The 18,551-nt window shown below is 37.1% G+C and overlaps 1 protein-coding gene across 2 annotated transcripts in view; it reads left to right on the top strand.

Moving 5' to 3' along the window:
- eco (Establishment of cohesion) overlaps nt 1-18,551 on the top strand; it is a 169,160-nt gene that overhangs the window by 94,622 nt on the left and 55,987 nt on the right. For both annotated transcript variants that reach the window (XM_067142544.2, XM_067142552.2), the window contains exon 5: nt 4,986-5,153. In XM_067142544.2, the coding sequence (XP_066998645.2) occupies nt 4,986-5,153 (168 nt within the window). The remainder of the gene's footprint in view (nt 1-4,985; nt 5,154-18,551) is intronic.

Here is an 18,551-nt window from a genome sequence, read left to right on the forward strand (position 1 = left end):
CGTGAACAGAGGAGTCCCTCCAGGCTCTGTACGAGGTCCTCTTCTTTTTGCACTCTTTGTGAATGACATATCAAATTTAAGACACTGCAAATACCACATGTATGCTGACAATCTTCAACTCGACACAGACTCTACAGCACGAGACCTTCTGGAAAATATCAACTTGCTAAACATTGACTTACAGGCAGTTAGTGATTAGTCGGCTGCGTATGGCCTGAAATTGAACCCTACAAAGTTGCAAGAAATCCTTCTTGGCTATCAGACTCCAATGATAAGTATAACTAAACGTTCGTTGCCAAGAGTAATCCTTCAGGGTGTTCCAATTCCTTTTGTATCGCAAGTGAAGAATCTCAGCATTATCATGGACGAATAGCATGACTTGGTCTGCACATTTCTTACATATCTGTCAAAAAGTTTACTCGGCTTTACATTCTTTATATAATATAAACATATATTTCCAATAAAGGTTAAAAAGAAATTAATCGAAGCTCTTGTAATGCCACATTTTGACAATTGTGATGTTTTCAGTGATGTGAAGCCGCAATTTTTCCTAAGGCTATAGTGCGCTTAAAATGCATGTGTGAGATATATGTGCAATTTAAGAAAATATGACCACGTGTCACCATCTTTCCTAAAATGAGAGTGGTCGCGACTCCATGTTCATTGTAACCTTCATACTTTCTCCTCCATAGAGTTCTTACTACATCTTCCCCATATTACCTTTCTGCGCGTTTCCATTACTTCTCAAATATTCATGAAAGACATACATGAAAGGCTCAAACATCCAACCTCTCGTCATCCCTCACCATCGAACTACCGCATATTCTCGGTGTTTGCGGCACGAGAATGGAATCGTTTACCGGATGACGTCGGAGGAACACCAACTACAGTATCATTTAAAAGAGTGTTAAGAGGTACACCAGGATATGAGTGACCTGTGCTTTTCTTGTCTTCATTGATAGTGCTGCTATAATAGCGTTCCTAGCCATTATTATTATTATTATTATTATTATTATTATTGTTCCGAGGTATCTGTGGAACAGCAGAGGTGAAAGAAGGTGTGAGCTGGAATGGGTCTAACTACAAGTCCGAAAGATGAATTAAAAATTTAAATAAAGGTTATATTTTCAATAGACAACAAGATTTAACAAATTTTCACTAGGTGAAATAACAATGAAGAAAATCAGGTACAATTATAACTTTACAAACGAAAGCACAAGTTAAGGGGTCCTTACAAATCCTGGGCTTCGAGCCCCAATTTCACAATCCTTGAGCTCTCAGCTCACAACCACAAAATACCCCTAATTCCATGGAGCACTTGCTCCCACCTAGTAATGTCAAGCCTCCTAGAGGTACCTTTCAAAATACCAGAAAGAGCTGACCCGCTCTCAGTCTTTCAAGCCTATTAAAGGCAATACCAGACTTTACAATTAACTGCCATCAAGGCAGAACTTGCAAATATAAACAGGGGTATCTTGTACCCAATCTACGGGGCCTTCGCAGGAAGGGAAACAAAACGGGTTGTTAAAGGCCCAAAATACAAAGATGAATGGTGACGAGTACTTGCACTCCTACATGAAAGCTTGTTAAAATCTAAGTGGCACTAGGCCGATTCAACAGGGGCTATTCCCACACTAGGGAAGGTGACTCGTATAAGAAAATTTTAATACATTAGGAAAGAGAAGAAAATCGGTTATGAAAACGTAGTCACCTCAGATCAATATGAAGGGGAGCTCGAGAGGGTAAGGCACTCTCTATCCGTGATTTACAGTTAAAGTAACATGAAAATTTTACATCGAAATGGTATAGGTTGCATCAAAACGGTTTCGGACCTTCCCCGAGGATTAAACTGCTGAGCTAGCAAGAAATTAAAGATGTTAAACGGCCATTACCTTTTCGAAGGGCTGCTGACTGATGAAAGAGGCGCTTCCCGCCTCCTGCTATTCTTCCATACACTAAGCTAGATATTGTACGAGTGGCCGAGAGCCAGGAAAATCAGCAGTTTTTATACTCTTGGGGAAGATTCGAGACCTTTCATGAATGATTAAGACACACCCACAGTCGTTCATTGGGTAGCTTACAGTTACACCGACATTGGTAAGGAAAGACGCCATTGGCTGAAAATTAATGACAGAAATTTACGATTGGCCAATTTCAAAACTGGTGGTAAGAAAGATTAATATTGCCAACCCACAAATGAAAGAACAACATTTAGTAAAGAACAAACTTATGAATACAAAATATCTTCAAGAAAAGTTCCTTCACTTCGCGCCAGGGTGCATGATCATAGTTTTTGGAAGAGACATCTGTGAGAGAATGTCCACACTTCTTGATAATTAGAAAACAAAAACAATTCAAAATTAACACGGTGACATCTTCAGATAAACGGTTGAATTAATTCAGTTTCAAAGTTCCGAGTTTCAACTGTAGAGGAGAACTTTAAGGCGGAAAATTCAAATGTGTACCAACCGGTACAGTTATTATTATTATTATTATTATTATTATTATTATTATTATTATTATTATTATTATTATTATTATTATTGCAGTTTTATGTCTCACTGCGGTGGAAATTTATTTCAGTTATATTTTGATTTGTGTTTAAATTGTGTTTTATCTAGTATTAATTATGACTAATGTATACTAATTGGTTTAGTGTAAGAGAAGGCCCAATGGTCGTAACTACGCTAATAAAGGCATTTATCTATTTATTCTAATGGCATGTATCTATTTATTCTAATCCTAACTATAATATTAATTAAATCTATGGAAAACCTAATAATCTGTTTAACATAATCATTTCCATATACGAAAAGTATAAACCAAAAAAAGACTTCAATGCGGAACAAAAATGAAATTTATAGCTTATAAGAAATGATTGCATGAAAAAGAAAATTGAAGTGGAATTTGAGGTAAGAAGGGAAGCTAAAAGTTGGAGAAATAACATGCAGCTATATTAGACTCACTCCCACGCTCCTCGTAGTTTAAGTGCACTCTGCACAGACACCAACACCAAACTGATTGCCAATAGGGAGTGGAGGCGTAGTTTATGATGGTGGGGATTGGAGGAGGGATGTGTGATGAGGGATGGGTAGGTGAGGATGATTGGATTGGTGGACTTGACGGAGCAGAAACTATGACAATGACAAAGAAGGATGAGAGTCGAATACTGAGTCAAACATTAGACATTAGGCCTAGAGGTGAGTCTCATAAATCCGTTATTTATTTATTTTTTCTTTTTTAATTTCTTTTCTGTATGTTCATTTTTTCCTGATTCTGGCTATCGTTTCCAGATTTACTTCTTTGCTTGAGGTCCTAAGTCGACTTAAAGACATATTATGACAAGATCATCATAACCATCATTTTTGTTATTATATGTATTTTAATGTTATAATTATTCCTGCAACATTGTCTTTGTGTGGTATATATGGTACACAGTACATATGTTTTAGATTATCTCATAATCTGTTCAATTTTTATTTTTCTGAAGATGGCCACTATGTGGCTGAAACTAGTCCCAAGACTGGTGTAATATCATTTAGCCTACTTGATATTATATTGTATTAAAGTCACTTTGTTTCTTATGCATTCATTTCACTCTGAATTCTAACAAAGATCATTTCATCGGATGGAAAGGTCACTTATTCAAGTTGTAAATGTCCCCTTTAACGCTATATAAACAGTTACTCATATATTCTATTCGTTGTGGCATAATTTGTGAATCGAATGGGTCCACAACACACACAAATGATGAATTATCAGCTTCAAGATCAATGTAAGACCCAAGAATATTTGTTTATTATAAAGGCACTGGCATAGTTCAACACCACCAGTAACAACAGTTTTAGTGTTATTTTAATTCCATTTTTTGACCCATTGACATACTCATTTTTATGTACTAAACATGCACATGTATACCATTTTTTTCATGCGTAAGATACAGTTTTACACTACTAAGATTTATAATGTAATCCACAACGTACTGAATTTTAATTGTGCCCTTGTTTGATGTGATTAAGTGCAGCACCCAGAAGAACAATTTGTAAGTTTTGATGGTGTGAAACACCCTAAAACACTCCTGGAAATGCAAAGCCACCAAATACTTTCACAGTCTTATCCCATTACACTTTTTTTGCCGGTCTTGTTTTCAACACAGTCACGGGATGGTTTAGGCTTATAAATCTTGTGAAATGTTCCCAGTGAACTCGTACAGGGTCGGTTGGGACTTTTTTCTGTGAATAACTGATCAGCAAAACTGTTTCTTTCAGTAGCTCTCTCATCCCATAAAGAGTTGTGAATCACATCTTGAGAAACGTGTAGAGGGGAGGGATCTGGAGGGAGGGTTCTGTTTATGGTGGGGTTTTATTCCAGAGTTTCTTATAAAATCATCACCTGTTTTACTCCATTCCCAGCCACCTTCCTTTGTCTTTTTTTAGGCAGGATGGACTTCAGTATCATTATCACTTTCAAACACATCACTGTCACGTAAATTTTTTTGTTATGCTGCTATAATTTTCACTGCTAGTAAATAAAATTGATTAATTTTCTAAAAATGCATCACTGTCCAATTCACTCTCACTATCCCATAATATATGTTTGATTTTAAATTCTCAGTTTACACACTGTATACTGCATGTCATGCCATCTATGGACAGAAGGCTTGAACTAGTTGCAGAAAGCTTACCTCTCAGCAGACCGCCTGTCAGGCGCCTGTATGAATGGTCACTGCACACGTGGCCGCCTGGCAGGCGGCAAAGTATGCCAATCAGTTAAATGTGTAATCTGACATTTCATCCACACTGTTTTAGGTTAAGACTTTACTTTGTCATCGAGCTCTTTGAGCTATAGAAGTGGAGTAAAGGTCATAAAAATGTATTTGTATGCTATTCACTGATAGTTGTTTCCTTTGAATTTGTTTGTATTTTATTGGTTCTTTTGTGTGTGTGTGTTTTTTTTTTTTTTTAATAAGGGAATATATCTTTCAGGGCTGGACAGAAGAACATGTTGTATACACTTATTCGGATGGAAGAGTAATCATTATACAGCCTAATGATTCCAAGAGAAAACTGAACAAAATGAAAGAAGTATTGGATGTTGTGGATCGTGAATTGGGCATTGTTGATCCTGACTTGAAACATCTTGATGTCAGCAAGGTATACTTCAATAACATTCAAAATAGTATTTCTTCTTTACTCTCTGCAGCTGTAGTCAAGCAATAGCTACATTGATTTAAAATTATTTTCTTTTTCTGTTTTTTTTTTTTCCAGTAGTAAATAAACTCTGGCTGCAAATATTTTATGGCTCTTGGAACAGTTGGTCAGATAATACATGCGTTATTCATTCGTTCAAAATCTCAGTTGATATGCGACGAGTATCAGCTATGTTTACTCTAAAATATGACGTCCAAGACACTGACATATCATGTGTGCATAATAATGCCCGTGTATTTTTTTCAAAATCTGGCTGCAAAATCAGGGTATTATTTGCATCACCTGACATACATACATTTGGAAGTTGATATTTTTTGTGCCCAGTCTGTTCCTGCCACAACTGAGAAGTATGCCATGTATATATTGCCCCCTTCATGCCGGGCTCAGCTCGCCGGAGAGCGAGGGTCTCAGTCGTGGACCGTTCGCTATCGGCTGCGCAGAAAATTTTAAAGGCAGGGATAGATAAAGGACTAGCGACAAATGAAAGGAGACTAAATTAGGTTTTCACATTTATTAAACTAACACTCTTTTAAAGAAAACAAGTAAATTAACAAAATCTGGGTTGAATTCTTGAATAACATCTTCTCCTCGTGCTTTCATTCGTGAGGGATCTCGCTCAAATAAATTTTCAATGATTGTTCTTTTCTGCAATAATAAATATAAAAATCATTAACTTACTGAAAAATTGACTGAAAACAAAATAATATCTGATATCCTTCTCCTATTATAATTAAAATTAAAATCTTCCCTCTGGGTTTTAATTATTTTCCAAGAAAATGATTATTTTCTTCTCCTTATTTAAATTATTAAAAATTATTTAATTCATTAATTTATGATTAGCAAGTCTTCCCTAGACTTTCCTTTCCACAATTATATAATTTATATAATTATTGACTGAATAAAATTCTTTTAATAAATTTTACTTGAACATCTATCATTCTAACTTTGGCTCAATTTTATGCAGAAAGTGACTGTACAATATCTAACAATTAAATCTCGTGACATCAGTCCACGGACGTTGCCTTCTCTTATCCACTTTGAGTTAGTAAATTAGGCCCTAATCTATCTTAAATTACGATAAAATCTTCTAAAGATTCAAAATTGATCCAATTACGGACACGCGAAATAATACAAGTCGGTCAAACTTTGACGCACATAATGAAAATTACCTTCACAAAATCGTACATGAATTATTCAAAAAACACAGATTAGGATCAAATCTCACATCACACATTCACACAGGGTTACACGACATTATTATAACATTATTTACACGAACACTAACCCATTATAATTAATCTTAGGATTTTATTGCGAATTAGGGAAATCGTTCTCTAGATGACACTATCACACACATCCCAGGTATCAATTCAGAATGTGATAGAATTAAGGTTATCACTTATACAAAGAAATTAACTATACAACGATGTTCAAGGAGTATTTTAAACAGAAATCATCCTAATTTAGCGAGTAGAATAATTATAACACAGGTCCAAATAATAGGATACGCGCTTATGGTACATGAGTTGCGGCATTTATATTTATTCATCATAATGTCGTGGCTCTCAATTATTCTGCACTGAAGCTCGAAGAAATCATGTCCAGTGACACATCTCTTCCCAAAATTGACTCTAATGGGTGCATAAATTATTACTCAAAATATAATGCCCATCTGCAAGTCATATTCAAATTCATAGCGCAGAAATATACCTATAACTCGTCGATACTCCGTCAGGAGAATTTGCCATGTCCCAGGCTTACTTTACATAAAGTGAGCACACGATAATACTCTCCAAAAATAACTAGCATTAAACTCATGACCTTATTAAATCATTTTAGCCCGTAATTAGCTTTAATTATTTTTACTCATTATTATTATTATTATTATCCCTGACCGTGCGTAATCTCATTCGTAAAGTTGTCGTGTGAAGTTATTCGGATGACTCTAAATAAATTCGAACCCATAAACATGTTGTACAATCGTAGAATGAAATTCTACACGAAGAAAAAACACTAGAACACTGTCCTAATTTGTTTCAAATAATTTTCAAATTATTTCAAAACTAATCAAAATTAACGCAGGGTTCATTTAATTTTTATCTCTCCTGTCTTCTAAATTCTTAGGACAGTTAAGGTCTCTCTCGATGATTCACACACATTTCTAACTAATAGAGCAAACACACACTCATTCCAAGGTTCTAACTACCTCTCACCAATGAAAGAAGAATGAAAAATCAAACTACTGCAAAACTAATAGAAATCCAAAGGAATAAGTAAGGCTGCGTTTACAATTATTTACAAAGATAGAAAGCAATTGAATTCTTAAAGAATACTCATGTGACTGGTGTGAACTGGATTGTGGCTGATGACCTAGCACGTGGTCACATCACCTTCCGTCGAACGAAGTTTCGCCCATGTCCGATGCCTTACATGTTTAGTGACTCATGGAGGCGTTGACGATGTACAGGAACTTGCAGTATTCTTCGTAGAACTGGATATCCATCTTGCAGTAAACTCGAACTCAGGACCTTTCTTCTTTCAAGTTCTTGTAGAAAGCTGAAACTAACAAAAAGTCTTAGAAATAGCCCAGGACTCACTCTCGATGCTTTATAGTTTGGCTGAAGACACTTATCTTAGAATAACCCTAAATTAATCGTAGTGAATTTGTCGAGTGTCTGAATTGCTGTTTATACAGTCCTCGATGCCTTCTCCAATGTAAAGTCTTCCGATGAAGCAAACGACGTCCAATCTCTTCGGTTGCCGCAGTCAGAGTAATGCTAAAATTTAGCGTTCAGAAGTATAAAACCCTCTACCAAATTTTCCTCTGGAATTACCACTAATTTCCTGTCGTAAGACATAGGTGTGTCTCTTAATTACTTCTAATTGGTGGATTTGTTGAATTGCAGTGAAGGTTGTCACTTTTATTGGCTGCTCCAGTTTTACGTCACTTGACTTTCCATTTATTGATCGATTGAGATCTGCTTGCTCGCCGGGTCACGTGGTACGCACACATGTGTCTGAAGGCCACATAACAGGAATTCCAGCTTGCTCCCTCGTGCTCTCTGAAGGTCGGAAAAACCTGTTCGCGAAGCGACTGGCTCGCCCTGGCACGAAATACAGAATCTCACCCTCTTGTAGATTAAAATAATGTCCCAACACGCTGATGAAATAAATCATTTTCTTTTTAATAAAATATTACCACTTTTGAAGGGGACATATTTCTCCCTTGGTTAAATAATGATTTGATCTGAAGATGGAATCATTATTACAGGAAATCTCCAATTAACATGTTCCCTGAAAATTTAGGTGGTAATCATGTGTCACTTCTATTTAGGGTTTTGTTCCAGCACGAAGCCTCGCGTTGTCTGCCTCGAGTGCAGCACCAAGCCGTCGAAGTTGATCCATTACCTTCTCTTGTAATTCACGGCATTCTTCACAAATCTCATCTTGTAGATTCACTTGGGTCGAAACATGGTGGTAGGTTGGATCTTCATCTGTATCTGGCGGTGTTTCTTCTTCTATTATGAGATTGATATGATGACCATCTACAGGTTTAGAAGAATAATAACTTTTTAAATTCTGGGCGTTATGAATACCTTCATAATTTTTATCTAGACTCTGGATTCTGTACGCGTTATTCCCATGTCTCATCCAATCGAAAAAGAATCTGGTTGGAATTCAAGTCAATATTGGCATGGTAAGATGTCAAAAAGTCAACTCCTAGAATGATGTTAAATTTTATATTTGACATAGCCAAGAATACGTTCTGAAATTTTGTATTTCCAATTTCAACATCCAACAGTGTCTGTAGTTTGCAAGCCACAGTCTTATCCGGGATAATTCCTTTTATTTTAATGTGAGATACTGGTATAATCGGGATATCATGTCTGTCCTTTAAATCGTTTAGGAAAGAAGTTGAAACAACACTAATTGTAGATCCAGTGTCCACTAAACATTTTACTTTTACGCCACATATTCTAGCCGAAATTATGGGTAGTGTCTTTAGGTAGTTCGTGTTCGACTCTAGATTTTCTTCGAGTAGGTCATCTGATCTTGTCATCCAGGAATCAATTTGAACAATAATCCACTCTTGCGTTTCACTGTTACTATATGGGTTAGCGTCGAGACTATCTCCTACTAATTCAGGGGTTGTTTTTTTTTTTGATGGCACCTTGATTGTACCCATCATCTTCCGAATGTTCTTTCTCTTCCCTTTGTTTTGCTCTTTGGTACTCCAAACTCTCCGCTCCAACAATGTCGGGGTTGACGTCCTGCTCATGTATAGCCCGATGCCATTTCTTACGTTCTTGACTGGACTGCTGGAGTTCCCGCAAATACTTCTCTCTTTCTTCCTCTCTCCAGTTTCTTTTCCGTCTCTCAGGTCTTCTATTCTCTGGTTCTCTTCTCCATCTGTCCCTATTGTTTTCATATGGTCTTCTTCGGACATTACGTCTGGAATAATTCCATTCTTCGTCATCTCGGCGTCCTGGTCTCGGAGATCGGTCTCTGGGTTGTCTTCCTTCGATATTTCTACCCCAATTTCTCCCTTGGTTAGCAATGTTCCTTTCTTCAGATCTGGTAACATTGGTTCGGAAAACTTGCTGTTCTTGGCCGGAATTTCGCCTCTGTGGTTCTCTGGATGTCATGTCGAGCTGTCTCAATATGGCTTCAGCTTGAATCGCAGTTTGTACATTTGAGGCAATCATGATTCGTTGCGTCTCTGCTGGAAGTTGCCTGGTAATGACCTTTATTAATTCAGCTTCCGATGGCGGTGTGTCTAGCTCTCGTAGCTTACGTAGCTGACTGGAGAAAAATTCTGAAAATCGTGTTGGCGTGGATAAGGCATACCTCTTAGCGTACAACTCTGTCTTGAGATTATGTTGAATATCCGTGTTCCAATATTTTTCTAGGAAAGCCCTCTTAAATCCTTCGAAATTGTCGAATGAGTATCGGAACGCTGTGAACCATGTCAATACAGAATTCTCCAAATATCTTTCCGTTACTCGCAGTTGGCGCTCTTCTGGTATTTTGTTGTCCCGAAAATATTCTTGTAATTCATTAATAAAACTCCTGGGAGTTACCCCTTTTACGTTATTAAATTTTTTTGGATGGTCCTCCTGCATTCGAATTATATTTACTATTTGCGTTTGACCTGACGTATTAAGTTGACTCACTCCTCCGCTGTTATATCCTTGAGCTGGATTGGTAACATTTACGTTGTTATGGGCATTCATTTGGTCGTCCTGCTTCGGAGTTGAAGATAAAATCTCCCCGGATACCTTCCTTTCTAAATTACTTTGCCGCTCTAACAATGTATTGGTTACAATATTATGACTTTCGCCTTGCAATTTAAGCAATTGTAATTCTTTAGTGAGTTCCTGAATTCCATTCTGTAGTTCTTGTTTATAAGATTCTGAACTAGCTTTGACCTCTCCTATTTCTTTATCTATTGAGGTTTTCATAGTTTGTAAACTCTGTTGTGTCTCCTCAATCGTTTCGTAAAAATATTCAAGTCGCTCTGAGTTGGTGACTTGAGCTACTTTTATTTCAGCAATAACGCCCTTTTCTACCTGTTTCACAGTTTCGAAAATTTGAGTAAATTTCCTAGACCATGCTGTTTTGGTTGCTGTTAAGTCCTGTGTATTCTCATCGATTTTCTCCTCAATCGCTTGAAATTTATCTTGCACCTCGTCCTTATATTTGCCTAATCCTTGTAATATCCCAGTTTGTACCTTAGCCAGTCTTTCACTAAATTCATTAGACATAGCTGACATGGCATTGTCTATTCCAACCTGGATTTCTCCCTTTAAATTTGAAAAATTTTGTTTCACAGATACCAATTCGCTTTGAACTGAAGCTAACTTCCCATTAAATAATTTAACGTCCATGTGTAGCTTTTCGATATTTTCCTCTGTCTTGCTTTGGATTTCCTCAATAGTACCTTTGAGTTCCCGTTTTACTAACTCACTATTCTCATTAAGTTTTTTCTCTAGATTTTCACTATTTTCACTAAGTTTTTTCTCTAGATTTTCACTAAGTTTCTGTTCTAATGATACATTATTTTCACTGAGTTTCTGTTCTAGTTTAGTTTGATTCTCATTCATTTCCCGCTTTAAGTTATTCTGTAAGTCAGTCACTACTCCGTCTAGGAGTCTACGTAAATCCTCCATTGTTACAGTACTCATCTTTCTTTGAGATAAACGGCAATTCAGACATGGGCGGACTAAGTTCGATGGCCACATACCAGAATCCAATTCATCAGTCACAAGTGGATTGATGTCACAGCCTTCAGAGAAGATTAACGTCGCAAAATACAATCCTACAGCCTAAGTCCAAATTATGCGGAAAATAGCCGCTACAAGAAAATTTTGACAACTATCCTCCAGATGTTGTTTATAATTAAACAACAAGGCCCTTCCTAAACTTAACCTGAGTGTAGTTCGCCACAAAATTTTGGGCTAATAAATGTTTCAAAAATAACCTGGAAAAAATTTTATTTGTCGCCGCATCTTGTTTTTGTCCAAATTCTGGACTACAAGATCGAGTCCTTTTATTGGTACAGCCAATAAATCGGGCCTAACCACGTTGGGCGCCAAATCTATACCTGCCCCCTTCATGCCGGGCTCAGCTCGCCGGAGAGCGAGGGTCTCAGTCGTGGACCGTTCGCTATCGGCTGCGCAGAAAATTTTAAAGGCAGGGATAGATAAAGGACTAGCGACAAATGAAAGGAGACTAAATTAGGTTTTCACATTTATTAAACTAACACTCTTTTAAAGAAAACAAGTAAATTAACAAAATCTGGGTTGAATTCTTGAATAACATCTTCTCCTCGTGCTTTCATTCGTGAGGGATCTCGCTCAAATAAATTTTCAATGATTGTTCTTTTCTGCAATAATAAATATAAAAATCATTAACTTACTGAAAAATTGACTGAAAACAAAATAATATCTGATATCCTTCTCCTATGATAATTAAAATTAAAATCTTCCCTCTGGGTTTTAATTATTTTCCAAGAAAATGATTATTTTCTTCTCCTTATTTAAATTATTAAAAATTATTTAATTCATTAATTTATGATTAGCAAGTCTTCCCTAGACTTTCCTTTCCACAATTATATCATTTATATAATTATTGACTGAATAAAATTCTTTTAATAAATTTTACTTGAACATCTATCATTCTAACTTTGGCTCAATTTTATGCAGAAAGTGACTGTACAATATCTAACAATTAAATCTCGTGACATCAGTCCACGGACGTTGCCTTCTCTTATCCACTTTGAGTTAGTAAATTAGGCCCTAATCTATCTTAAATTACGATAAAATCTTCTAAAGATTCAAAATTGATCCAATTACGGACACGCGAAATAATACAAGTCGGTCAAACTTTGACGCACATAATGAAAATTACCTTCACAAAATCGTACATGAATTATTCAAAAAACACAGATTAGGATCAAATCTCACATCACACATTCACACAGGGTTACACGACATTATTATAACATTATTTACACGAACACTAACCCATTATAATTAATCTTAGGATTTTATTGCGAATTAGGGAAATCGTTCTCTAGATGACACTATCACACACATCCCAGGTATCAATTCAGAATGTGATAGAATTAAGGTTATCACTTATACAAAGAAATTAACTATACAACGATGTTCAAGGAGTATTTTAAACAGAAATCATCCTAATTTAGCGAGTAGAATAATTATAACACAGGTCCAAATAATAGGATACGCGCTTATGGTACATGAGTTGCGGCATTTATATTTATTCATCATAATGTCGTGGCTCTCAATTATTCTGCACTGAAGCTCGAAGAAATCATGTCCAGTGACACATCTCTTCCCAAAATTGACTCTAATGGGTGCATAAATTATTACTCAAAATATAATGCCCATCTGCAAGTCATATTCAAATTCATAGCGCAGAAATATACCTATAACTCGTCGATACTCCGTCAGGAGAATTTGCCATGTCCCAGGCTTACTTTACATAAAGTGAGCACACGATAATACTCTCCAAAAATAACTAGCATTAAACTCATGACCTTATTAAATCATTTTAGCCCGTAATTAGCTTTAATTATTTTTACTCATTATTATTATTATTATTATCCCTGACCGTGCGTAATCTCATTCGTAAAGTTGTCGTGTGAAGTTATTCGGATGACTCTAAATAAATTCGAACCCATAAACATGTTGTACAATCGTAGAATGAAATTCTACACGAAGAAAAAACACTAGAACACTGTCCTAATTTGTTTCAAATAATTTTCAAATTATTTCAAAACTAATCAAAATTAACGCGGGGTTCATTTAATTTTTATCTCTCCTGTCTTCTAAATTCTTAGGACAGTTAAGGTCTCTCTCGATGATTCACACACATTTCTAACTAATAGAGCAAACACACACTCATTCCAAGGTTCTAACTACCTCTCACCAATGAAAGAAGAATGAAAAATCAAACTACTGCAAAACTAATAGAAATCCAAAGGAATAAGTAAGGCTGCGTTTACAATTATTTACAAAGATAGAAAGCAATTGAATTCTTAAAGAATACTCATGTGACTGGTGTGAACTGGATTGTGGCTGATGACCTAGCACGTGGTCACATCACCTTCCGTCGAACGAAGTTTCGCCCATGTCCGATGCCTTACATGTTTAGTGACTCATGGAGGCGTTGACGATGTACAGGAACTTGCAGTATTCTTCGTAGAACTGGATATCCATCTTGCAGTAAACTCGAACTCAGGACCTTTCTTCTTTCAAGTTCTTGTAGAAAGCTGAAACTAACAAAAAGTCTTAGAAATAGCCCAGGACTCACTCTCGATGCTTTATAGTTTGGCTGAAGACACTTATCTTAGAATAACCCTAAATTAATCGTAGTGAATTTGTCGAGTGTCTGAATTGCTGTTTATACAGTCCTCGATGCCTTCTCCAATGTAAAGTCTTCCGATGAAGCAAACGACGTCCAATCTCTTCGGTTGCCGCAGTCAGAGTAATGCTAAAATTTAGCGTTCAGAAGTATAAAACCCTCTACCAAATTTTCCTCTGGAATTACCACTAATTTCCTGTCGTAAGACATAGGTGTGTCTCTTAATTACTTCTAATTGGTGGATTTGTTGAATTGCAGTGAAGGTTGTCACTTTTATTGGCTGCTCCAGTTTTACGTCACTTGACTTTCCATTTATTGATCGATTGAGATCTGCTTGCTCGCCGGGTCACGTGGTACGCACACATGTGTCTGAAGGCCACATAACAGGAATTCCAGCTTGCTCCCTCGTGCTCTCTGAAGGTCGGAAAAACCTGTTCGCGAAGCGACTGGCTCGCCCTGGCACGAAATACAGAATCTCACCCTCTTGTAGATTAAAATAATGTCCCAACACGCTGATGAAATAAATCATTTTCTTTTTAATAAAATATTACCACTTTTGAAGGGGACAATATATATAGTCATTTATGCTACGTCAGTTCAAGTCGCATGTTTTTGGGATGGCTTGCGTGTTCTCATTATAGGTCGTTCATGTTTAAAGAGAAGCTCCACGTTATTGAAGAAACAGAACAAATTGGTAATCATGCTGCGGTTAGAAAGTATGAAGATGAGAATTCTGGTATGGTATGTAAGTAGAGGATAAAATAAAGCTCGGGATGGAGGTAAAAGTAAAGCTCATTTTGAATAGATGAACAGTAATCTCACTGGGCATTTTGCAGACAAAATAAAAAAGCTAATTTTCCAGAAATCAAAAATAGGATGTGCAAATGGGAGCAGCCACGAACCTACTATGCTGGTGTGGGAAGGGGAGAGGTGATACTCCCAGGTGGCGGATAGAGGGGGTCCTATATATAAAATTAAAAGTTTAGTTTAACAGTTCCACCTTTTCAATACAAAGTTTATGTAATGTGGGTTACATTACAAATGAAACATTTATTTGGAACTAGTTTTGACCTAAGGCCAAGGTTATCATCAGCCAACAATATGAATTGCACAACACATTGAATTGTCCATAAACAATGTACATGTATCGCAGAAATATTGTGGTTTGATGCTGTAAAGTTGAAGATGAAACAGTCACAATTGAGATAAAAGTTTTAAATTATGCATGTGGGTGGGGGATGCAGACAAAGAATACACCCACGGTATCTCCTTCCTGTCATAAGAGGTGACTACAAGGGGCGACCAAGGAATGATTAAAAACCATGAGACTACTTGCGATTAGTACCATCACACGAGGAACACCATGTGTCGCCTCGCCTCGCCTTGCCTTGCAAGTAGTACCACTATGTTAGGTACACAATAAATTTGTGATTAGTAGCAACAGAGAGTGGTTCATGTGAGATTCCAGTACCTGCGATTAGTACCACTATATGTGGAACACCATGGGCTTACGTTGCCTGTGATTAGTACCATTATGTGAGAAACACCACAGGTCTGGGCGTTGCCTGTGATTAGTACCACTATATGAGCGACACTGTGGGTCTGTGTTGCCTGTGATTAGTACCCACTATGTGACGAGCACCACGGGATAGTAAAAGTCCCTGTGATTAGCAGACCTATGTGAGGAACACCATGGGTTTGCATTGCCTATGAGTGGTGCCGTAATGTGAGAAACACCATATGTCTGCGTTACCTGTGTGACATACAATACTTGTGGGTAGTACCATAATTTGTGGAACACTGTGCATCTACATTGCTTTTGATTAGTCCCGCTACATGAGAAATACCATGGTTCTACTTTCCTAGCAGTACGTACCATTATGAGGGACCGCTGACCTGGATTTTGGACCCCTTTAAACAACAAGCGTAATTGATTCAGGATTGTGCTTTGGACGCATTCCCTTGGTCAGTAATATTATTGTTCTGGGAAGCTGGGGTATTGCGTGTCCGATCCACTGATTGTTTTAAGTTCATAATCACTGTTCATGGTCGTCTTTTTTAATTCTATTCAATGGATCGATTTTGGAATTATTTTTAATTTTCAGTATTTTGAGTTGTATCCGCTGATTATTTTAAATTCATATTCATCCATTCCTTCTTCATGTTTTGAATTCTGATCAGTGTATGAATTTTGGACTTTTAATTCGTCGTTACATTTCATCTCATTTCGTACCATTAGGTGCCAATGACCTAGATGTTAGGCCCCTTTAAACAACAAGCATCATCAAATGGGACCGTTTGGATGTGTGGCCACTAGTGACATGTTGATTGAAAGCTAAATTACAGTGTGGGAGGCTAACCATGGATGTCATGTGTGTTTTTTCAATGAAATAACTTCAGTTTTCGTAAGAAAACGAACATTGTGTAACATCTTCCAATCAATTATGAAGAAAAGATAATGAATTTGTATACATTTGCATCAAAAGCATTTGTATGTACTCTCTCAAATTGGTACTGCAGATCGGACACCAGTTTATTTTGAAATGCCGCTGGAGTATAGGCTACTAATGAAGCTTACGATGCAAGGAATTTTTCTTTTCCCCATTCCTGTATGCGGACGCACGTACGAATTGTGTCTCACATGTCAATCTTGTGTTGGGGGAATATCTTTCCAGTGCTTAGTTCAGTGTACGGTTTTCCCTGTCACCTTATCTCTCCGTGATTGCCTTTCGCTGACATTCTGTAAACAAAAGGGGGAGGGGTGGGTGACTAATACGAGTAGGTTAGAAATCTAGCTCACTCAGTCATGGAGGGAAACACATATATCTGCCAACCCTTCCGATTCTCCGATTTATTTTTCCTTCTTCCTACTTTTGACCAATATAACCACTACTCTTCCACTAGGATAAAGGATAAATTCTTGCTTGCTTGTGTAATTTAGCAACCTTATTTTCAAGCGTATTTATTTTATACTTTATTTTGCAAGTGTATCATGTTTCCCGCTCACCACAGCAGCGTGTGTGCTTTAGACTACAGCTAGGGATTCAGGATGGCAATCATCCGACAAGCGAGAAAGGCTAGCGACTCAGTTAATCGGGACGAATGTATGAGTTTTTTATTGTGTGGTTCGCTCATTTTTGTCCGTAGTTTCGTTGGAGTTGTAGGCCGCGTGTTTTTTCTTGCGTTCCTGTGCTTTCCCCCTTATCGAAGTCATATTGTAATAATGTATGAGACATACTGAATTGTTTTGTATGTGGTAGTTTCGCGTATTTCAGTGCATAATTTTAATGACTTGAATGCATTTCAGGGAGTTGTGTCGGTGACATTCTGGTATTTTCCCTTCACATTATGGCCAAAAAATATATTACAAACTTTATCTCAAAGTTTTCAGAGATACCTATACATTACCATTCATTTTACCATCTAATGCATTTTGTTGCATGTATCTTCATTAGCTAAATTAAAAAGATCTTACCTGTTGAAAGTTACGGACTGATGTGTGCTTTATACAGTTGAGCATGTGAATGACACAGGATTGTGAGGGTTTGTCTTGGGTGTGTAGACATTGTTGATAGTTGTGAGTCTGTTTTTTTAATGTAAAGCATTTTTACTTGGTATGTACCGGGCGAGTTGGCCGTGCAGTTAGGGTTGCGCAGCTCTGAGCTTGCATTGGGATATAGTGGGTTCGAACCCCACTGTCGGCAGTCGTGAAGATGGTTTTCCATGGTTTCCCATTGTCACACCAAGTAAATGCTGGGGCTGTACCTTAAATTAAGGCCACGGCCGCTTCCTTCCAACTCCTAGGCCTTTCCTATCCCATCGTCACCATAAGACCTATCTGTGTCGGTGCGACTTAAAGCAACTAGAAATTTACTTGGTATTCATATTGGTTAATGTACAGTATACTACTGAAAGTCTTGTATCCAGTGAGTGTTAGGATAATGTTACTCAGATTATAAGTTTACCTGTAGGTAACAGTTGTAAAATGTGGTCAGGTCTAAGAGAGGGCCAGGTGGCATAACTTCACTGTCTGAAAGAAGCCAAAATAAATAAATAAATAAATAAATAAATAAATAAATAAAGGGTTTGGCCTTAAAATAAACATTCATGGTAATCAACAAACAGAAATTCACCAAAATTACAGTTCTACATAGAGAGTCACTGAAAAGTTAACAGCTCTTTAGTGGTGTTGCCATGCAGGCGGCCTGGGGAAATGCTTTTGTTCCTAAATGGCGGGATAGAGTGCTTGGTCAGGCAGCACAGTGTGCATGGTTAATGGTAAGTGTACAGAATGAATGTTCAGTTTACGATTGGAGTTCTTATTGAGCGTACATTATTATTAGTGTTGCATTCCTACTCTTGTTGGAATGCGAGTTATTTGTGTTGGCTAACAGTATGGTGACTTATAGTATTAGACAACGGCAAGTGATTAATTAGTTGTGGGCTTTGGCT

Source organism: Anabrus simplex, chromosome 1 (assembly GCF_040414725.1).
Source record: "Anabrus simplex isolate iqAnaSimp1 chromosome 1, ASM4041472v1, whole genome shotgun sequence".
Lineage (NCBI taxonomy): Eukaryota > Metazoa > Arthropoda > Insecta > Orthoptera > Tettigoniidae > Anabrus > Anabrus simplex.